The sequence below is a fragment of the Neopsephotus bourkii genome, unplaced genomic scaffold, assembly GCF_033783945.1.
Source record: "Neopsephotus bourkii isolate Nb327-2 ecotype Australia unplaced genomic scaffold, CSIRO-AGI_Nbou_v1 NB_739, whole genome shotgun sequence".
Lineage (NCBI taxonomy): Eukaryota > Metazoa > Chordata > Aves > Psittaciformes > Psittacidae > Neopsephotus > Neopsephotus bourkii.
Window position 1 is genome coordinate 446634 of NW_026901237.1, and position 22647 is coordinate 469280.

Below are 22647 nucleotides of genomic sequence, written 5' to 3' on the forward strand. Positions count from 1 at the left end.
ATGGTATCTTATACCTCTTGTCTGCTGAGAGTCTCTGTCTCTCCAGCCAGGATCCAAATTTGTGTATGAGCCCTATATTTATAAACTAAGCCTCTGAAACCCACCAGCTCAACTGTTCTGATGAGGTTATTGTGTTGTCCCCTTGGGACAGGTGCTTAGTGAAAGAGTAACTGCTTGGAAAGCAGAAAGGAGGTCCTTGAAAAGAATTAAGATTGGGCTGATATCCAAGCTGGGAACTGTTCCTGTCCTGTTTGTGTTAATTCACGCTAGTTTTGTAAGTACCAAATGATGGCTGTTTTATTTTTTGAAGGTGCTGAGTACCTACAGTGTCTATCAGTGTGTGCAGGAGTTTTGCATACTTAATGTGCATTCCTTGAGGAAAAAAACCCACAGAGGATGCTTACTGCATGCCCTGCTTAATCCTGCTGCTTGCAGGAGTCATTCACAAAGGTTTTCTACTGCTCATTTCAGTTAGGGTTAGTAGATTCTTCCTTGAAGGGCAGAGATGAAAAGAGGTCTTAGTTGCTGCATAGCAAAATGGCCCTTGGATGACTTAGCAATCACAGTGAGCTATTTTTTTAAGGCTGTGCTCTCCCAGTTGTTTAGGGCTGCTAATGTGCTTGGTCTAAATAGCTGTGTTTTGTGTCATCTGGCAGACCATGCAACAGATGAGTGACCATCGCTATGACAAGCTGACAGTGCCCGACGATGCTGCTGCTAACTGCATCTATTTAAACATTCCCAGCAAAGGTCATGTCCTGCTGCACAGAGCCCCTGAGGAGTACCCAGAGAGTGCAAAGGTGAGAGGTGCCTGGGAGACCCCCAGCATCCTGGCATTGCTGGGAAGTTATTGGGAGTTGAAGTCAGGTACTTTCCAGAATGGGCTGTTGTATCCAGTCATGGAAATACCAGATGGCAAAAGGTGGGAGGCCTGGGCTCTGTTCTCGTCTCCACTACTGATTTAATTACTTTGTCTCCTGTGCCCCTGGTGCTTCTTCTGCATAAGTGGATGTAGTAGCAGTTTCTCTCACTCCAGGATGGATGTGTGTGAATCCCATAGCCAGAACGCTACATACACTGTAAACGTTAGTGTTGATTACAGATGATGAGATGGCTTAGCCCCTGCTGATAAATCCTGTTCATTCTGTAAATCCTTAGAGAAAAGGGAAAGCAGAGGTGTAAAGTGTAATGATTGCTCTTCCATTTTCTTTCCTGAACAGGTATTTGAAAAACTGAAGGACCACATGCTGATCCCAATAGCCAACACGGAATTGGAGAAAATAGATGGGTCACTTACCTGTTGCTCTGTGCTTATTAACAAAACTCCAGAATTATGAGTTTACAGAGTCCCTCCCTTGTAACTGGCAATAATGTTACACGCAAGGTAGACGAATCTGTATCCACACTTTTATTGTTTTTATTGACAATCTACTGTACCACTGTGCTACTAACCCTTGTTTACAAATTTTTTGCTTTGTGTATTTCTATGATGTCCTTGCAGATGGTATTTAAGGTGGCTGTACGGTTTGTTGGGGGCACATAACTCTGAAGCATGTTAGTCCCATGGGCTAGCAGAAGGCAATTATAGTGGCTAACCCCCAGCTGTAGTGATATAACATATCTGTGGAAATTTTATGAAAACCAATTCTCAGCATTTCAAGCACCTCTGTTGTCTTTACACTGTCCTCTTCTCCTGTCTTTTTTCTCTTGCTTCCTTGCTGCTTTTTTGACTTCCTTGGTCCTCTTTACTTTCAGTGATGCAAGGTATCGGGGGGGAACTGAAGAGAACTCAGTGGGTTCATGAACCTGGTATCTTGTGTGGTAGAGAAGCTTTCCAAACACTAGCTAGAACAGTGAGCAGTGGCCTGTGCTCACTGTCTTGGCCATATCATGTCGATGCTGCTGGGCAGAGTTGTGGCTGGAATCAGTTTCAGATGCCAGGTAGCAACGTCGGAAAAAGTCCCCTCCGATGGGAGTGTTCAAGTGCAATGTCTGCCTGGGAAACATGAACGACAGAGTACTGCAGCCATACAAGATACATCCCGCAAGTTCAGGTCCCAGTTTGCTGCTAATGCCATGACTTTCAATTTGGTGAGAATGGAAGAGGAGTTTTTAAAAGGGCCAGAATCTAGGGAGAGCCCAGACCACAAAAATGAAAGACTGAGATGCTAATGGAAAAATTAAATCTGAAAAAGTAATCTAAAATATAAGGGGTTTAATTATCTTTCTTTGCTTTTTTATTTCTCTCTCTCTGTTTTCTCCTCTTGAAGGCTACTTAGTAGCAAAATTCAAAAGAAAAGGGTGATAAAAGGAGTTGAAGGACAGTGATTCCTGGATTATGCATATGAATAAGGGAAGCTATTTTTTCCTGAAAGATTGGCCTTTGTACTTTATCTGTCCTTGGGGCAGTTTTTCTTGGAACAATAACCATCTTATTTTTTTTTAATTGCATGAATATTTACTGTGGTATTCAGTTAAAACAAATATGTTTTTTGTAGCAAATTCCACAACATGTTTTACCCACTGAGTCATACTTTATTTTCACCACAGTAAAGTGAAGAGTACACCATTGTATTCACATGCTTCTTGCTAAATCATTTCTAAACTAAGGATGGAGAAATTTGCAAACAGAGGCAGTAATGGGAATTCTCCTGAGACTGAGGAATAATCTGAACATGTTATCAACTTCCTAGATATCTCCTCCACCTTTCCTGAACCACTTGTGTGTTGCTAAGGTACAGCAGGAAGCAAGCATGGGGGGCTCAGGCAACGTGGTCTGCAGGAAAGCAAACCGAGCGCACACTTGGATATCCTTTGGAAACCTGCGTGCTTTTTTGTGCAGTCATAAGGGAGGAAACACAAACACTCATATCGTAGGTACTTCTCAGTGTATCTCTCAATTACTCTTGGTGGCTAATGAGGAGGAAACCTCCTGGCAGTTGCCCAAATATATCTGATGCTTTGTGGGTATGCTGTATGTTGTGATGACACCAGATATCACAAGCGAGAGAGCAGTGATGAGCAAATATAATGTATGTGAAAAGACAGCATGTCCAAAAGGAAGTCTTTAGCCAGCCAAAGGGCAAGTGCTGTTTTTATGACTGCATGCTGTTCCAAAGAGTTCTTCTAATGTTTCTTCTTTTCCATTCCCAAGCACCATCATTTATGCCTGACCCAGGGGATCAGGCTCTACTGATGTAAACACTGTAGTGGGGAATCTGTTTATCTTCCCTTAGTGCATTTTAGAATTACTTGATGTTAAAGATTTTGTGCCAAAAAGTGACCCTACAGTGTTTAACTGTGACCTTCTAGGGACAATCTGTACTCTGTTAAAAACCTATGCAGCCGTGGGAGCTGTCATACAAAGCTGGAACAGAATCCTCCCTGACCTTTCCATGCACCTCCTGAGGCCTCATCGCCTTCTATGTCCTTCAGTCCTCTTCCCTCCTCTGACTAGAGAGCCAGAGCATCCAGCTACACTGGGACAGTGTTAAGCTGTGGGATTTCTATTCAATTCACCTGTCAGACTTTGTTGTGCTTTTGTTTTGTTTTTTTCTTCCACCCTTTTATCTGTCTCTCTCTTCCTCAGATTCCAATTTTTAGTTTATACCATGATGAGCACTTTTTCAACCCCAAGTGATTTTGCCTTCTGCTGTCTCAGTTACCCTACTTGAGTCTTCCTTTTCTGTACTCCTCCCTCTTTGCTGTTTACTTCAATGTATCTCACCCCCCGTGGACTATCCTAAACTCATTCCCTCCTTGAGTAGGTGCCTAGAGGAGGGAGAAGCTGAGGGGACCACTCTGGCTTCAGGTGACTTGTTTTGAGCTGGAAGAATGACTGTCAACAGGAGGTATAGATCCAGAGAGTGACAAGGGTAACTCCTCTTCTTGAAGATTACTCCAGAAAAGAGAAACATCTGTGGTGGATGTCTTCTGTCCCTGAAAGCGATAGAATAGGTAATAATGAATTCCCCTGGCTCCCCATGGGAGGGACAGGGGGAGTCAGGGTCTCAGAGCTGAGAAACATCTGTATTGACAGAGAGATTAGTCTTTCACCTATTTCTTTCACCTATTGCTATTTAGATTTCCTTGCCTTCAAGGCTGCATTTTGATATACAGAAAGAGCCAGGGAGCAGCTGGGGGATTTCTGAATTCCTTCAGGTGATGATTTCAAGTAGTATTCAAACTGTCTAACTTCAGGCACAGAATTTAGGTGCTCTAGATCACACCGATTTCTCTCTGTTGGTCTCATTAGGTATCATAGCTTCCTAACATAGACATTCTGGATTACATTGTAGCCTGATGCCCAAAGTTACCTAAGCTGCTTAGTAGGATTGCCCTCACCTCTCTGCTTTTAGTGTTACATTTTTCTGGCATTATAAAGTAAAAACATTAAGAGCACTGCAGTTTCTGTATTTGCAGTATGGTACTAAAAACTAAAATCATGCCAAGTGCTTCTTGTTTTTGCTGTTTACTATTTTTATTGTCGCCCAAAGAAAGAACTAAGTTGTGAGGACATTTCTGCTGCGATACATATGCATGTAATGGGCATCCTGTACAACTTGTCACCAGAACATTTCTTGGATGCCTGATATAAATCATCATCCTTGATTAACATAAATAATAAAATAAAATCCCAAACCAAAAAAGGAGATGAGATACTGAACACTAATAGCTGCCCACATAAAGCACTCAATGATGACTATCAGGCTGTATGACATAGCAGGCCAGTGCAGAAGTTACTGTGGTGGTTAATAGCTCAGAAATGGGACTTGAATTACTCATCAAAGGTATTTGGGTTTGGTTTTGGGTTTTTTTTTTTTGGTTTTTTTTTTTTTTCCTTTGATCAGTCAGTTTAGCTCAGTTCAAATGAAAGAGCTACGGTGTGCATTATAGATCTTTTATGGGCGTTATCTTTGCTAAGAGTTTAGGGAGAACTGTGATACATGGGTTTCTTCACCAGAATGTGAATTACAGTGTCTCTCTCTGCAATGAAAATGTGAATGCATACTGTATCTTTTAATGTAGACTTGAATTCTTCCATTTCAGCATTTTTGTCTTTTCCATGCTAATACAACTCCTATTTGGTATTCAATAGACGCCACTGTATGAAGCTAAGCTTTGCTTTTTTTTGGTGATTCCACGTAATAGGTACAGAGCTCATAGGCAACACTATGTCCAGTTTTAAAACCAAAAAGTCAGTGCACAGAATGCTCTTTGTTCACAGCAAACTGGGCATGAACTGACTTTTGACTTCATTCAGCTTCTTATACATTATATCAATGAGGTCAGAGCCAAATTGCTTTGATAAACAACATCAGTGTTCACATGGAACCATGTGAGGAAAATAATTTACTATTTAGATTCTCTATTTTTGCTTTTATCAATAAGGAAGCTGAAAAGATAAGACTGCTTAAAGAATGGTATTTGTTCAGTGATTGTGAATAAAGTATTGTTGGACCTCACGTGTATTTTCAGAGAAGTTTTAACTGGACGTGTGATGTAACTTGAATAGAGTTGCATGTGAATCGTGTTAGTCACTGTTCTATGTTGTATTGTTCTGCAGTGCACAAATATGACTACTGAACACAGAAGTGTTACATTTCATTAACCTTAAAACCTTGTTGCATCAGTATATATTCCCCTACTTTTTGTGCCAAAACCATCAATACATTCCATAATCTGTTCTAATAGAAGTTTCACTTTGATTTTTTTTTTTGTGACTCTTGCAGTTTCAGTATTATATATCCCCACCATGAAGGAATAAAGTGTCAGTTGTACTGTGCACTGTGTAGTTTTTGCCTCTTGTTTTGAAACTGAAAGCATATGCATTTAATTTAATACTGTTTCATGCCATCTTTTTGTGTAAGCTTGTTACATGCCTAGAAATAAAGCCAATTATAGACACTAGGGCTAAAATCTTTAAGCTTGTTAGAAGACCTCTTGACTCTTTAGAAACAAACAATGATTTTAGACTCTACATTTAAGAATAAGAGAGAGAGAGGGGATATTGCCTATGTGTTCTAGATACAATGGCTGTGAGTCGATTTTATTACTGTCCAAGATAACTAAAAAGATGTTACTGTAGTGTGGTATCTTCTCTGTGGTCCCTGTATTTACTGTCAGTTACAAACGGTGAAACTACAAAGGGTTAGTGGCATGCCTGCTGTGGTTGAATTATTCGCGTCCCTCTTGTCTTTTCTCCCCCAGGGTATCAATAGAGGTGGCTACATTTCAGACATTGTTTTGTGGTAACATAAGTGGTCGCATGTTTTATATCTAAGTACTGCTTGTTGTGTGCTACAATAGCGCACGTAGGGCTGATCTCTGTTTGTTCACTTGTGCTCTAATATCGTTAGGTTATGATACTATGATTAAGGATCTCGGGAGACAATGCAGTTACTCTCCAAGCTCCATGGACGCGTGTGGTAGTGCTAATGAGCCTCCAGTGCCACCTTGTGGCAATCCAAGATTGTTCAGGGCCTCAATATTGCTTCAACCTTTTAAGAAACCCAAATTAAGTTAACGGTATTGTAGCAAAAGAATGACATTTTCAGACTGTACAGCTTTGACAGTAATAGGACTTTAAGCAAACCATAATCTAATACTCTTCTTGCTGGAGAAGCAGGGCTGATGCAGCCTTTGTACTGATTTAGAATCATAGAATCAACTAGGGTGGAAAAGACCTTTAAGATCATGGAGCTCAACCGTTACCCCAGGACTGTCAAGCCCACCACTAACCCGTGTCACCAAGGGTGAACTGATCTCCCCTCATGGCTGCCCCTCATGATTTCCAGTCACAGCCACCCCTCATCTGCCCCTTCATAGTTGCCCACGCTATATAGCTGCCACCCCTCACAGACGATGGCCATCCCTCATGCCTGCCCCTGCTCTCCCCTCCTGATCTCCCCTCACAGCCACCCCTCCTGTCCCCTCATGATCTTCCCTCATGGCCACCCCTGCTCTCTCCTCACAATCTCCCTTCATCCCTCATGGCTACACTGGTTAAAAGTATGATTTTTATACTAACATATTTAAATCAGTGCTGCATCTAATGTGGATATATTTAGCTTGGTGCAACTAATACAGTAGATTAATCCATTTACATGCATCTTTGTGTACCCCTACCTACAGGAGAGAGCTGGTACCAATTTACTTGAATTTCTTTCTAAATGGCAATAATTAAAAGTAACAAAAGCTATAGAACTTGCCAAATTAAGAGAATATCAAAACATTCAAAAACAAAAGTATAATTATTGTTTAAAAAGGAGTACCCTTTGCAACATTTAGCTGTAGAATATTACTTCAGCAAACAGAGACTTCTGTTCTCCAATGTACAAATTCGCACTCCACTGTAAGCACGTCTTGCCAAAATAGCATCAGTCACAGTCTCCTGCATCATTCTTATGCTCTCAACAACCTCAACCCCAAAATCCACTAGCTGTAGGTTAATTGCTATAGGTTTGTATTCGAAAACTTGCCATTGGTAGCTGTAGATATCCAGTTAGTTTGGGCAAGGCCCTCGATCCTGATCTGGATCTGTAACTGACCCAAACTGTCCCTTCTCCCTGCCTGGCAGCTTTCTTCCTCCTCCCTAAGGAATTGCGGGTGCAGAGCCCTGCTGCCTGCACAGGGGTCAGGGGGGTCCTGGGGCAGGACCCAGACCCCTGGGTAAGGACTGAGAAGCAGAATGGGATGGAAACACAGGAGGAACCGAGGTGGAGGCCGCTGCTCTGAAGTAACGACAGGCTGCCTGGGGAAAGAAGGTGACCAATGAGGGCAGAGGGGGAAGAAATCCTGGAGCCAGTCACTGCTCTGAAAAGCCAACCAAGCTCTTCTCACAAAAACTGTTCTGGCAGCATTATACCATCTTCTAGGACCAATACCATGCAAGATTTGAACAGCTGAGGTGTAAGCAGTTTCCAAATCTCACTTGGAAATTTGCTTTAGAAATGTAGTCTAGATAGACATTTACATATGTACACACTTGTGAAACCAATGCAGTGTCCAAAATCTTCCCTGCTCCCTTGAAATAAATTATCTCCAACTTGCTCTTCATTGAGTTCTTAACTTTCTTAACATTCTTAATACTGGACTGATGTTAACTTCCTGAAATGAGTTTCATGCAGAGAGCAGTCTTCTACCAGCTGCCTGGACCATTAAAACCTGTTAGGGTTTATTGGCATTAAGTCTGCTAAAATATATTCTATTCCTGTATTCTCTATTTATGTGCTCTTTTCCCAATGGCTGAAGTGAATTCATTTTAGTTTGTCCCATGCGTGGCTCAGGCATCCAGAAGCCTAACCCTCCAGACATTATGTGTCTTTGAACTGCACCTCTCACTGAGCACAGTTATAAAATACACTAAATCCAGAATGCACGATCACTGTTTTCATCAGCAGTATTGAAGAGAGCCAGCAATGTCTACAACATATTATGCACCTTGAAGAGGAGGACTTGCAAAGCGTTTAGTTAAATGAGCAAGGATGGGAGTCAGGGGCTGGGAAGATGCCTGTGTCTCTCTCAGACGTGCTGCAAGCAACTCACTGGAATCATCAGGGAATTTGAAACCTTTCCATATATATGGGTGTCTAGCACAGGTTAGGGAAAATCAGCATAGGCACTTGGGCTTGCAAACACCAGCCTGCCCTGCAGCCCTGTGAGCAGCAAAACAGGAGACAAACACTCGTTTACTCTGTATTTCGGATGTTTAATCCAGAGATATGGAGCTTTGAGTAATTCAAATGCACTACAGCAGAGGCAGCAATTCCCGAGAAGGAGGGAATAACGCCACGGAACGACTTGGGTTGTGAGCAGAGGCGTGCTGCCACATGGCTAGCAACCAGGGCTGGTGTGGGTGAGTCAGAGGGAGCTCTTGGTGAGCAGCAGCAGCAGGGAATGGAGCCGCTCGGGTCCTTGCTGGCAGCCAGCCCGGCTGGCTATGGCTTACGGCACTCGGCTCTGCAGAAGCCAGCCCCGCCACCGGGCAACAGTGGTTACCGTCCTTTATAGATCTAGGCAGCCCCTTCGCTATCCAATGTGTTTATTGAAGAGCTGGCAACGCCGTGGGCCTGTCCCACAGGAAGGGAGCCCTTGACGGGTGAAACCCCGCCCGCCTCAGGCCACTCGGCTCTCCCCGGACCCCCTCGGCTCAATCGGCGGCGGAAAAGCGGAAGCACCGCCCTTTCGCGCACGCGCCGCTGGGCGGGACTACGTGCCTCCCCTGACGGCCCATTGGTAGGCGGGAGGAGCGGGGCGGGGCTCTGGCCGGAAGCGCGACTCTGACTGGTATCCCGCAGCGGCGGCGGAGGGTTCTGCTATGGAGGGGCTGGGGATGGGGTTGGCCCCGGCCCCGGGTTCGTGCGTTGCGGGGCGGCTGCTGACGGAGGACGAGATGGCCGAGGTGAAGAAGGATGTAAGTGGTGGCTGCGTCCGCAGGCCGGAGGGCGCGGAGCGGCGGAGCAGGGCGGGGGCAGCGGAAGCCGCGTCGGAACGCCAGCCCGAGCGGGGGAGGCCGGCGCGGAGGCGGGAGTGCAGCAGCCGGGGCGGGCAGAGCTGCGCCGCGCGGGGTTCCCCGCCGCTCCGTGGAGGTGGGACATGGGCGGAGGCGGCGACCCCGGCGCTGCTCGGTTGCAGGCGGACAGCGGCTCCCTGCGGCTGGGACGGCCGGGGCCTGGTCTTCAAGGCGGTCCCGTAAACCGCGGTGGGCACGGGGGCACTGTAGAAGCGGGCGGTAAGGGATGTGGTGTCCGGAGGGCAGCAGCTGCAAACAAACGCACACGCTTCTCTTAGTGAGAGTCTCTCTCATAGAGCGTGAATATTTGGATTCACTATTGATAATTTTGTGAGGCTGTTTGTTCTGTATCAGGCACACACCCCACACTCCCTATTTGTTCACTGATGTCTGGAATCTGGGAAAAAACTTCATCCCGATTCAGTCTGGAATTAAGTTATCTGTGCTGGGAAGCAAGCAACATGTTAACCAACCTCAAAAAGCAATTGTTTAATTATGAAATAAAAAGGTAATTTATCACTTATTACTAGCTGTGCTTCTATTTGTAAATTTAGGGTCCTATGTTTGACTTATTCGGGGGTTTAAGTGCTTTTTAAAGTATAATAAAGAATGTTTGGAGGTCGGGTTTAGGTTTTTTACTGGTTTTATCCATACATAATTTTCTTTAAATGCTTTGTCATGGGTTTGTGAGGCACGTTTTTCAACTTACTACTTGGTTCTGTGGAGCCGCAAGGTAGTACTGGAATACTCAGCATCTGATTGTTACACCAAAAAAAATCATATATAGGAACAAGATAAATCAGGCATATGTATAAACATGATATGTATGAATATATGAACATGATATGTATATAAGGGAAAAATTCTTTACTGTTAGGGTGGTGAGGCACTGGAATGGGTTGCCCAGGGAGGTTGTGAATGCTCCGTCCCTGGCGGTGTTCAAAGCCACGTTGGATGAAGTCTTGGGTGACATGGTTTAGTGTGAGGTGTCCCTGCCCATGGCAGGGGGTTTGGAACTTGATGATCTTAAGGTCCTTTCCAGCCCTAACTATTCTATGATTCTATGTCAGTGTGTCAGTGACTGAATTCAAAGCTGCATCTCATAGAAGGTCATGTATACTTAATCTTATGGGGTATCCCATAGTAATTGGAAATAACTGGAACTTGATGAAAGCCTCATTTGCAGAAATAAATAACATTGATTTTACCATCAAAATACAGTCCAGTGAATATGACTTCAGAGCTGCTTCTCTCATATTTTAGATGTTGCAGTTTCATGATACAAAGTGCTGGTTCAGTGTAAACATTCACTTTGCTGTTTCAGAGCCGTTCACGTGCCTCTGGTAACATCACTTCAAACACCAGTGCTGCGTTACCAGAAGTACTGTGTGCATTCTGTGACAGCATACCTCAGAAAGGTGACTTACACAGATAACTTGATCTGGCTAAGCTTGTGTAGAGGAGGAATTTTAAAGGCTGGAGTCTTACATGGGAAGGAGGCAGTGAGCCATGCAAAATCCTTGATACAGAGCAAAGTACATTTAAAGCTTCTGGTTTAATATATTTACTATTTCTGTCCCTCGTAAACTGTTAACTTGAGGAGTGTGTAGAGGGGAATTCAGAACATACACACTTCATACAGTGAAAGACTCATTACTGGAAGATGTTAGTGAGAACACAGTAGTCTTTCTGTTCAGTGACAACTCTGTTCTTTTAATGTTGAAGCGTTGACGGACTTACGTTTTGGAGTTTGTTGACTGACCCTTCTGGGGATAGGATGTCATTTCCATGGGAGCTGAAGAAATCTGTATTGTCTTTTACATTTGCAACCATTCAGTCATGGGCTTTTTGAAATTGGACACTTCCAGAGCTGCCTAAATTGATATAAGCTGTACTGTTGCACTCTTTTGCTCTTATTGTAGTTGTTACGCCACCAGTAATGCCAGTCTGACTGCACATTCAGCTGGATTGGGTAACAAATCTGGTTGTTGGATGGGGAAAAAAAGCAGATTCAGTTTCTTGACTGGATCCTTTCATCCACCAGTACATGGGAAAGTGTGGGAACACGCAGCTGCTATGCACGGGGGGGGAGTGCTTCTTGCACTTAAATGGTCCACCATGGAGCTGCACTTTTCATTTTTGGGCTTACAATTTAGTGGTGATAGTCTACGACCAGAGGTCTTCCTTTATCTTCCATGCAGGCTCACCTGATGTTTTCTTTAACAACTGTGGAACCGCAGGCTGTTAGCTTGGTATTTGTTGGATCCTAAAGAGCAACTAGAAGAACACATTTAACCTCTGCTATACTTAGTGGAGCAGTACAGGAAGTTTTTTCTTTAAAGAGTTATTGGTGCTTTCCCTAGCACCAGTATGCCAGACAGGATTTTGCTATTTGAAATAATTTGTCTTAAAGTAAGTCTTTATATCTAGCTTTTCTTCTGCTTCTATTTACTAAGCTAGTAAATGGCTGTAAGGCAGTGATTTAAAAACTGTTAATTTAAAAATGCTGCTGTTATGGAATCGAATCTCAAAAAGTAGGAGGTTATTTGAATACTTCCCTCAGGAAAGAAGATTTATTTCTTTCCATCTCTTCACATGGCTTTATGTAAAGGTGCTTTTTCTTCTGGTGCTCAAGTTTTTGTGGGTTTGGGGTTTTTTTTTTTGATTCTTCTAAATCAAATGATACTGTGGGTGTTCTTTTATATTTTCACACTGGTAATAATCAGCTCATGGGTATCTGACTTGTGTAATTCTGCACAGTGAAAAATGTTGGCAGGAGAAACTGACAATTTTTGTGGTATCCTATGAAACAAGAGCTTGTTTTTCAAGCACAGAGATGTCATTTGTGACTCTTATCTTTATAGAACAGTAGATACTGAAACCAGAGTGTTGTAAACGTGCATTAATTCTGTTCCAGTGTTGGTATCAAGCAGGTTTGTTAATGTACAGCTCAAAAGAAGATGAGTAGAATTTACATCCTGGTGACATTCTTGTATGCACCCTCTGAACAAGGTGGTGGAAGAATATTTTTGTTTCAATAACTACAAATAAGTTGGTCAGTATAGGAGGAGATGCTTTAACAATTGTTTCCTTAACCTGTACCAGAATCATACAGGTTTCAAATACAGGCTTCTGAATAAATGGAGAGACTGGCTAATACTGGTTTGTTTTGTTTTTCAGGCGTTGGAAAGGATGCGTCCTTACCTATGCGATAAAATCATAGCCGAGAGACACTTTGATTACCTACGTTCAAGGAAAATACTCACTAGAGAGGACACAGAAGAAATTTCTTCTCGATCTTCCAGTAGGAAGAAAACTGGGAAGTTACTGGACTACTTGGCAGAAAACCCAAAGGGACTAGATGCTTTGATTGAATCTATCAGACGGGAAAGAACACAAAACTTCCTGTTACAAAGGATAACTGATGTAGTGTTGAAGGTCAAAAATGAAAAACTTGAAGCTCTCAAAGGTAAGAAGTTTAAAATAATATTTTCTAAGACATAAGTTTTATTTGGAGGGTTTGCAAAATTAATCTCCAACAGTTACTGAGATCACATTTCTTAGTACAGATGGGATTGTTTGGTTGGTTTGGGGTTTTTTTTCCCCTTTCTATGTTTGGGGGGACAATCTTGGAAATATCACTGGTTTCTTTGGGTTTAAGATCGTAGGGCACATGTTCTGGCTCTGCCTTTTTACTATCCAAACACATCATAAATAACAAATTGCAAAAAAAACAATCCAAAACCTATCATGTGTTGTTATGATACCTTCCTTCACATTTCAGTTTTGTTTTCTATGAGGAACTCAAAATAGGTGGTTCTTGCATTTCTTTTGAAGCCATTTGCTACAGTGGCAGGATGCTCTGGTTTTGTTAAGCTCTGTGCCTCATCAGAAGATAAGCTGGCATATGCAACCTGAGGGGAATTCCCCCATGTGTGTTCAGTGCCAGAACTTAGAATTAGATTCTCTAAGTGTATGCAGGTGTTGTTTGAAACAGACAGGAAGATTTTGTTGACACACAAAGCTTGAAGTGACTATATGTACTCATATTTTAAGGCAGATAAAGTATAAGCCCTGTAAACCAAAACCCTTACTTCCCCTTCCACACCCATCAGAAGAGAAATAAAGGAAGAAGTACATTCTAATAGTACTTTCAGGTAAAACAGCCTTTAAATGCAGTCCACTTTGGAGCAGAACCACGTAGCTGAAGCTTTTAGGAGTTTGAAGAACACAGTGAGAAAAACCTATCAAAAGATGGGTTTGAGGTCTAAAGTGACTTCCTAAAACGAAGCTTAAATTATGGTGTGTTTTTTGTTATGGCTGATCCAGAGAAATCATTCACATCATCCTGGATAACCTGCATGTTTTAAATTTGTTAATAATATTGGGATGTCACAGGTGAGATGAAGAGATTTGTATGTTAAAATTACAGACAACTGATTTCTGACAATCTTACTGATACTAAATCAGAGCACAGTTTTAAAAGTGCACCACCACACTGTAATTAACTCCAGTCTGTTTTTTGTCATAGGTCTAAGCTGTAGCACCTGTATGACTTCACTGTATGGAGGAACAAATAATCTTTCTAGATCATATTCTGATGAATCTAATTTTTTTGATAAAACAAAAGACAAAGAATCTACCCAGATACATCACCCAGAAGAAGATCACAGCACCGCCGCGTTTGTGTCTGCTGTCTCTCTTCACTCAATGAATTTACCAATCACAGAGATGGGAAACGCAGAGAGTGCTGTTTTCTCAGCCACCCTTCCAGGGCCTGGAGACCCTGGTGCTCCCCCACTCCCCCCAGAGCTCCAGGCAGAGCAGCAAGAACCATGTAGTAGTTCAAGTGAAAACTGCTTTCTGCCTTTAAGATCACGTTCTGTTCAGCCACAATGAACGTAGTGACTTTTGTCTGTTCATCCAGATGGTACTGAAACTCTGTATGATGGCTCATAAAGGTTAAAGCAATGTTTTCAAAGTGTTAACTAGCAAAATCAGAGGTAACAATCCATTTACTGGTTTTAAGGAGTTAACTTTTTTGTTTTGTTTTGGGGGAGTTTTTTGGTGGGTTTTTTTTTTTTTATAATTTGGTGACTGGAGCTGCTAGATTTAATGTTCTCTGGGAGCTTTTTTTTCCATAAGATCATGGTATTAGTATTATATGAGCAAAGGGTTATTTTTTAAACCAGTGTATTTAATACTTCAGTTAGCTGCAGATACGGAACATAAGCAGGTTTTTTTTCTTCCTACAGAAACTTAACAAATCTACTTTTTTTTAATGTTTTCATGACAGGTGAATTGGGAAACATGGTTAGGAAAGACATTGAGTATTGAAAAATAACTTCCTGAACTAAAAGCTTAAACTTACTTACCACAAAGCTTGAACTCATTTACTAAATTAAACTTTATCTTACAGAGAAACATTTGCCTTCTATGTAGGTGTGTGCAGCTCCATTTACAAAACAAAACCCAAACTGAAAACCCGAATCTGTAGTTACACTTGCAAGAGGTCTTTTAATTGTCTCAGCTTTATCCTACTGGTAAATCAAAAGGCACTCGGTATCACAGTGATTTGAGTTAGCAAATATACTTCCACAAGTCTTAGCATATTATTCTTGTGTATTAGTGACAGATTTCTGATTTGACATGCACTTTAAATATAAATTCTCAGTACTGGAAGAGGAATGTAAACTGCTGTAACAGCATCATGTGGTCTGTAAGAAAATGTTATTGTATAATGCTGTTAAGGAGCAAAGCTTGTATGTTTTGTCCCAGTAGGTAAGTAGAGGAGTCCTGTAGCAAGAACATGTCCATACCTGAAGGACTCTTGGAAATGTTGCACTTCAGATACCTACTCTTCAAAGCAGATAGATGGGTTTACATTTCAAATTGTTTAGAGTCAAATGCATTTTAAACTATTTCAACATGGGAAGGTTCTCATTTCTTAACACAGTGTAACATGCTTTATTCCTCTCACACTCTAGTCATCATGTTTCAAAGTTGGCCTACAATAACTTTAAAATTATTTGGCAAACTCATAATGTGGAAATGGGTACGGTTACATTCTGCATTACACTTTAAAGTCATGGGGTGTTTTCAGCATATCAAAGGGTAGGTTTCTATTTAAGGCTTTAAATTATTTTGGCTCTCAGGCAGGGCTATAGCTGCGTAATTCTATTCAAATTCAAACCCAGGTGGTATTCCTAAACTGTGTTCTGTTGTGGAGACAGACCATCTGCAGGACCCCAGTGCAGCCTCTGTTTTGTTTCTTCATAATGTTTACTCTGGTTTTGGAAGTAGGTTAAAATAAACTGCAATGTTCAGCTACCCTCCATACTTAGTATATGAATAGCTTACATTCAGTAGAGATGTGGGCTTCTGCTCAGCGTTTATAAAAATCCTTGATTTTCTTCTGTACCAGTCATGAGACTGCCTGGATGATAAAAATGCTCTTTAACAAAAGTGCTTGGTTCAGAAGGTACTCTGGGAGTTAAGTGCCTAAATATATAAGCAAAATTTTGCTCTCTTAACATGAGATTAAGGGAAGGCTTAAATCACCCTTTCCCATTAACCTGAACTGTAGTTGCATGTACTTGAGATGTCTAGAATTTTGTCTAAATACCCACTGTAACCACTTGAAGAGCTGTGCTCAGGTTTGGGTCCCTCCTTGGGTTCTTGTCAGTGGATGACAGTGAGCAAGCTTGGCCTTAACTGAAACAGCATTAGCTCTGGGTGAAGACTGCCTTGCAGACTGACATCCAACCATCAGGGCCCCATACAGGGATCGCTCCTGCACACAGCCTGTAAACCTGTGGCTTTGATGAATGTATTATCTTACCAAATGGTTGTTAACATGCTTTTTCTTTTCTAAAAATGGAAATATTTTTATCACAACTTTTGGAATAAATTCTTTTGTATAACTGCCTGTTTTCCTGTCTGCCTTCCTCATTATCAACATGCACAGGGTGTAAGAGCAGTTCATGCTGGTGTCTGGAGGTGTGGGTTTAGGTTGGTGTGTGCAGGTGGCTTTTGTTCTTGTTGTCCCGTTAGGTTTGTCTTTGGTGCAAAGGCTGACTTAATGTGAAACACCTTTGCCTGTGGGGCTGCATTCAGGCGCAGTGTATAGGGAAAACATGCGTATAAAATGAAGGCCTTGCTGCTTAACTACACTTTATGTGGTTCATGACTAGTATTGCTAACCTGCGTCTTGCTTGTCTGTTTTCAAATGCCCTCAATTGTTCAAGCTGTGAGAAGTGCTGCTTCCAGCCATGCATATATTGACTGAATTCTTAACGTAAGATTTGGTTTATTAATAGGGAAGGAGAAAGAAAATACTCAAGTGATGAGGAGAACGATTCAGAAAAGGATCTGCAAATGTTGCAGGCTCTACTGTGTGGTTGCTTTCATCAAACTCTGTGTATAGGGTTTCTTTCAAAATAACCGTCATAGTATAGACTATGAGAGATAAGCTGGTTTATCCTTACAGTAAATGAATTAATCCTATAGAACCAAAGCCCATTCTTTGGACCTTATTCTGCTTTTGTGGTACCAGGGGACCTGACAGTCCTTGTAGGTGAATTTTAGCTGATGTAGATAATATGGGCCTTGTTTACAAGGGAAGGCCGGTACAGGCTTTTTCCACCAGGTTTGAGAAGCCTTGTTTGGGTAAGGACAGCCCGCGTGTCTGGTTCAGCACTGGGAGGTGATGGTTGTGGCTTCATCTGCTCTGTTCTGGTCAGTGCTCGAACACTAAGGAAACCGTGTTTTCCTCTCTACGTCTCCGTGCAGGTGTAAGAAAGGAGACACGGGGGTTGTCTCGATTTCACGTCTGGTTTTCTGTCTCTGTCCGTAGAGCGGAGAAACTCCGGGGCGCACGGAGCTGGCGTGGAGATCCCCGCTGTTCCCTCCTCCGGATCCCGTTCGCCATGTGCAGACCGGGGCCCTCCCACACGGACACGCGTGGGGTTGGCCCCTAGGGCCGGGCTGAGGTTGCGGCGGCAGGCGGAACCCTCGTCGCGGGCCCCGTTTCCGTGCGGTTGGTGTCGCGGCGGCAGCCCCGCCATGGCGGCGGACGGAGGGGACCCGCTGGGCTATTTCGCGGCCTACGGCAGCTCCAGCTCGGACTCGGAGGCCGAGGAGCCGCAACCCGACGAGCGGCAGGCGGGGTCCGGGGCGGCGGTGGGGGGCAGCCCGGGGCGACGGGCGCGGCTGCCATCGCCCGACGAGCTGTTCCGTAGGGTGTCGCAGCCGCCCGCCTTCCTCTACAACCCGCTCAACAAGCAGATCGACTGGGAGAGCCGCGTCCTGCGGGCGCCCGAGGAGGTGAGGGCACGGGTGGGGCCGGGCGCTGCCGCCGCCCCGGATCCGCGGCCTGGTGTGACGGGACGGGTCTCTGCTCTCTCCTGCAGCCCCCCAAGGAGTTCAAGGTGTGGAAGAACAACGCTGTGCCCCCCCCCGAGAGCTACACCCCGCCCGAGAAGAAGCCCCCGCCGCCCCCTGGCCTGGACATGGCCATAAAGTGGTCCAACATCTACGAGGACAACGGCGAGGACGCGCCGCGGCAGACGGGCAAGGCCAAGTTCCTGCCGGAGGAGGAGCAGGAGCACCTCGAGTCGGGTGAGGGCCCGGCGCAGGGCAGCGGCGCCGGCGCGGAACGCGTGTTTACCAGTTGTGTGCGCGGAGCCCACCCTGCACGGAGCTTGGGAGACATGGTCTAGTGTGAGGTGTCCCTGCTTGTGGCACGGGGTTGGCACTGGGTGAGCTTTAAGGTCCTTTCCAGCCCAAACCAGGCTGTGATTCTATGCAGTGCTGCCGGCCGCGCCAGTGGCTATAGGCATAGTGACTGCAGAGTATCTACTGGTGTGCCCAGAGCACAACTTCCTTGTGCCCCGGCCATTGTCGTTAGCAGAAGCAGGTCTTTGCCTATATCTTGACTTCGTGTCTCAACACCACTGGGACAGCAAGGACTCCTCAGCTATAGAGTCCTTGTATTGGAGAAAGTGTTTTCTGGGCATGTTAACTAGAGGAAAATGGAATTGTTCTTCTGGGATGGACATGCAGTGATCATCTAGTTTAAAGCGTGGGCTGGATGGTGGACACAGGCTTGGTAGAGTCAATGGAAATCCAGTGCTGTGCAGGGCGTTACTTAAGTATTGGTCTGTAAGAGCATCCTGCAGGGTGCATACTTTGGGAAGAAAGGGTGATACGGACTTGGCAGCATTATGTTTACAGTTGGACTCAATGATATTAAGGTCTTTTCCAACCTAAATGATTCTGTGATTCAAGAGTCTTTAGAGCTGTATTTATATGAAATAGGCTCAGTTATAGTACTGCTAAAACAAAGTGGTGTGAGGGCTTCCTTAAGCACTGCTGCCTTGGCTCTGGGTGTAGATGTAGGTCTCATTGTTTTTATAATGTTTGTAAAACCTGGGGGCCAAGAATGGAGTCAAATGTCCATGTGACAGATTACTGTCCTTGTCACTCTTCATGCTGGTACAAACTATAGTGGTAATCTCAGAAGTAAAGAAATAGTTGACAGGATGGAGGTATTTTTAATTCTGGTTTTTTAATTGCTGGAGAAAGAGACTAGGCAGCAACAATCAGGAGAGCAAAACCAGAAGCAGAAATTCTGGTCTTTCAGAACACATGACAGTGTTTTGGTTCACCAGTAAAGTTGTCAACAAAGGAAGGTTTTATTGCTCTCTTGCTCCTTTTGTTGTTGGGGGTGTTCATTCCCCAGGGCAGTTATTCTGTCTTTGTCTTGCTCCATTTCTGGATGCTTTTAGTGTTTTCTCCTAGACATTTCTCTTAGCCTTCATCCAGAGGTGAAGAAGATAATCTGCTTATTTACCTGGACATTACTTCTAAAATGTGATTTTCTAACATCTGTTCAAATAATAAGGGTTGTTTTTTAGAACGGGTACTGCACAGTAGCATAACAAAGCCTCTTGTTAGTTATCCTCAATGGCCTGTGGTAGGAATAGCAAGTAATCATTGTATTCTGTCCACGTGCTGGCTACATTCCATGAGTGAGGATGTTGTCAGTTAATACTACCGTGTCTTTTTTCCAGTCATCTCAGATGTGGCTAAGCCAGTTGTTTTGACACAAGGATCATTTGCTGACTTGATTAACTCTGTCTTTTATTTAAAGATGGTGAAAATGATGATGAACCAGCTTCTGCCAAGAAACGTAAACTGAACTCTGGGGAGCAGACAAAGAAGAAGAAGAAGTTATGAGCAGGGTGTGTTGGATCTTGCCATAATGAGAATTTCAGTGAACTAGGATTCTTCTGCTGGAATGGGAAACAAATCCATGTTTACCGAACTTCCCTCTCCTATTGGGTAGGGAATTTTATTTCTGTAGTATGCTTGCCTTTTGGAAAGCACAAAGTTAAATGTACAGTGTTGTGATAGAAACTTGTCTACTGAACAACATTGTAAACTTGTCTATTTAAAAGAGAGATTTAGAAGAGGGATCCATTTTGATGGATACTTGTGCTCATGCAGGTTACAAGGCTTCACGGAATTTTGTTTATCAAGGAACCTGGTAATGTGAGCTTTTTCTGGACTGACTTTTCCATTGTGTCAAAACCTTTTATAAAGGAGTATTATACTAAAGAGTCTTTAAGTATTGTCCTGTGATATGTTTGCATACTGTTGTTTTGAAATGTGTGTAAAGACTGCAAATAGATCACTGTAATAAAACTACATTTGAAGACCTCTGTGGTGTGTAAATACTGCATTGCATGCTTGGTGAATAGGAGGGATGGATCCTGTAGGTGTTCCAGCCATGTATTTCTTATGACTCAACAGATTCCTCAGGGTTTTGTTTGTAGTAAATATACAACTGCAAACTGAAAAAAAGAAACTACTTAATAATAATAATGGAGTTTAATATTTGATAATGGGATCTGCATCCATGAAACATGAGACTGAGTTATGCAGGAAGGAGTTAATGTATTCTTCCTAAAATTGAAAATAGAACCTGTTTATTCATGTGGAAAAGAAAATTATGACAAAGCTGTGATAGAGTCTTTTTACTGATTAATTGTATTTATTTCAGTACAAACAGCTGGTCAGGCGCTAGTCAGGATGTGTTGTGTTTTTGATACGCTGCTTTATGGATTTTGGGGTCTGTATATGAAAAAGTATCAGCAAAACTGTGTGTGCAGATGGTTCTCTAAGTTTATTTTCAAGTAAAACTTCTGTGTCTTAAGAAGTCTGGAGCGAGATTGAGCATACTAACAGAAGTTTATGTAGTTAAACTATTAATGTAAATATAAATTAGCAGGGAGCAGAGCAGAGCTGGGCTCTGAGATGCAAGGAGAAACCTTAATGATGACCCTGCTGAATTCCAGTTGGGATAAAGACTCCTTCGCAGGTCAAATACGACTGCTTGCTGAAATGGAGCTTTTACTAGATGGACCGCCATTGCAGAATATCAATTCAGGAACTGTGGACATTGCATTTTGTCAAGTTGAGTGAGTATAATGACCCTTGCTGCACTTCATCTAGAATGTTCATGTAAATTCTCCCTCATTCTAGTAACAGTGTGTGAAACTTTCACTAAAAATTGTCTAATGCAGTGGGATCTCTTTCAGGAATAGCTATCTCCATGCAGGTGATGCAGCCTTACATCATCCCCTTCAGGATATGGATTGTCACAGGCAACTCAGGTAACTGGTCCCTAGGTCCTTGTCGTCTGAGTTCAAATGGTTTCTGTGAGTTTTGCATACAAAGAAAAGAGGGATATTTTGCTTGAGATGCTGAACATGAAGTCTCTAAATGGAAAGGCTCACTAATCCGTTGGATTTTTTTATTTCCCTCAGTGTCTATGGTCCTAATGTAGCTAGGATGAAGGTGTTACTCTTTAGAGAATGTGGTGGGAAAAAGACTGCTTGTGATCCCTTTTTTTTTTAACAGAAATGTGTTTGTACTGTAGCTGGCTTAGAGAGCTGAAGGTAGGGAATAGCAGTGAGCTCCTGCTCAGATAGGAAAATGGGATGTTCGCTCAGTTTCCCAAAGGTTTGGTTTGCATCCAGGCAGCAAGTTGCAGATCTTAGTATGTCTAGGAAGACACTTTTTAGCTAACTCCTATACAAGATTTATCCTAGGGTTATGTGGGATGAGTGAAATTTAATTGAATTTGAAGGATCTGACATGAGCTACATGGTTCAGCGGACTGCCTGGTAAGTCTTATAATAGTTCTCTTTGCTACTGAAACGCACCTTGAAGAGTGTTATAACTGAAGGTTAACGTCACCAGCTCTGGAAATAGATGCGTTCACACAAGTGCTGTGACGAAGGAGGCTTTTGTCCTTGTATTGTTTACTCTGCTATTCTACAAGGCAGCCCAGGAAGTTACCATGCCAACTGCTCCCTTTATTTTCAGATTGTATGATGCCTGTAGTATGCAGTTGTCTTGAGGTTAAAACATCTGATGCTCAGTTTCCAACAAGAAAACCAGTGTAGCTAATCTGAGAGAAAAATGCTTAATAGTATTATTTACAGGTTGAAGAAATCTTCGTTGTACGCAGTGACAATGGCTGCTTCCCTGTTCAGAAGAAATAGCAAAACCAGCTGTGCTTTTTCTTAAGTAAGACATCTCAAACAAGACTGTGAGAGCTTCTCTGAAGCCAGGCTACCTGGGTGGTTTGGTTCTGCTGCTAGATGGTTGGTTTTTGGTAGAGGTGGTCTACCATTTCGTAGGGATACTGGATCAGAAGCTGTGAAATGTGTGAGTGAACACTTACTAAACTTAAATTGATAGCTCAGCTGTTTAAAAAATCTCATAACTAAAGAACAGTTTATCCTGGGTTGTCTTTCAAGAGAAGATAGTGACAATGAACATACACCCCCACTGACAAGTGAGGAAAACTGCTCCTCAAAATTAGCCTTCTATTAACTCATAATTGCACTGTTTTTACAATGAATCAAATCTGATGATCATCATTATGTGTAACAGGGATTAAAAAAGTAGTAAAAATACATAGAGATTTGATTTGAGAAAATTCTCTTTAAAAATTAAAGATTAAAAAAATAGTGGCTGGAAGGCAGTTGATTTGCAGTTAACCCATTGTGTTGCCTCCAGATGCTAGCACAGCAGCAGCTGTAAAGCTAGGATGATCAGGA

General features: G+C 42.9%; 3 protein-coding genes across 4 annotated transcripts in view; all 3 read left to right on the forward strand.

Moving 5' to 3' along the window:
• The window catches only part of DDAH1 (dimethylarginine dimethylaminohydrolase 1), a 55772-nt gene extending 49987 nt beyond the window's left edge, over positions 1-5785 (forward strand). The window contains exons 5-6 of the mRNA XM_061354401.1: positions 657-800; positions 1221-5785. Coding sequence (XP_061210385.1) covers positions 657-800; positions 1221-1337 — 261 coding nt within the window. The 3' untranslated portion in view covers positions 1338-5785. The remainder of the gene's footprint in view (positions 1-656; positions 801-1220) is intronic.
• A 3535-nt stretch (positions 5786-9320) lies between these two features.
• On the forward strand, positions 9321-14561 carry BCL10 (BCL10 immune signaling adaptor). Of its 2 annotated transcripts, none has more exons than XM_061354403.1 (3): positions 9321-9415; positions 12695-12983; positions 14046-14561. In XM_061354403.1, the coding sequence occupies exons 1-3, from the start codon at positions 9335-9337 to the stop codon at positions 14411-14413; spliced, it is 738 nt and encodes a 245-aa protein (XP_061210387.1). In that variant the 5' UTR covers positions 9321-9334; the 3' UTR covers positions 14414-14561. The 2 variants fall into 2 exon arrangements, with proteins under 2 accessions (XP_061210387.1, XP_061210388.1); XM_061354404.1 differs by lacking the exon at positions 9321-9415 and adding an exon at positions 11536-11926.
• A 2941-nt stretch (positions 14562-17502) lies between these two features.
• CUNH1orf52 (chromosome unknown C1orf52 homolog) lies at positions 17503-20235 on the forward strand. The gene is made up of 3 exons (XM_061354405.1): positions 17503-17839; positions 17926-18133; positions 19668-20235. Exons 1-3 carry the CDS (start codon positions 17579-17581, stop codon positions 19751-19753), a joined length of 555 nt encoding a protein of 184 aa, XP_061210389.1. The 5' UTR covers positions 17503-17578; the 3' UTR covers positions 19754-20235.
• Positions 20236-22647: the final 2412 nt, after the last annotated feature.

Coding starts and splice junctions, on each gene's coding strand:
- BCL10 (XM_061354403.1), top strand. CDS start 9,335: ATGGGGTTGGCCCCGGCCCCGGGTTCGTGCGTTGCGGGGCGGCTGCTG. Junction 9,416..12,694: donor TGGCCGAGGTGAAGAAGGAT/GTAAGTGGTGGC, acceptor TTTGTTTTTCAG/GCGTTGGAAAGGATGCGTCC. Junction 12,984..14,045: donor AAAACTTGAAGCTCTCAAAG/GTAAGAAGTTTA, acceptor TTTTTGTCATAG/GTCTAAGCTGTAGCACCTGT.
- CUNH1orf52 (XM_061354405.1), top strand. CDS start 17,579: ATGGCGGCGGACGGAGGGGACCCGCTGGGCTATTTCGCGGCCTACGGC. Junction 17,840..17,925: donor TCCTGCGGGCGCCCGAGGAG/GTGAGGGCACGG, acceptor TCTCTCCTGCAG/CCCCCCAAGGAGTTCAAGGT. Junction 18,134..19,667: donor GCAGGAGCACCTCGAGTCGG/GTGAGGGCCCGG, acceptor TTTTATTTAAAG/ATGGTGAAAATGATGATGAA.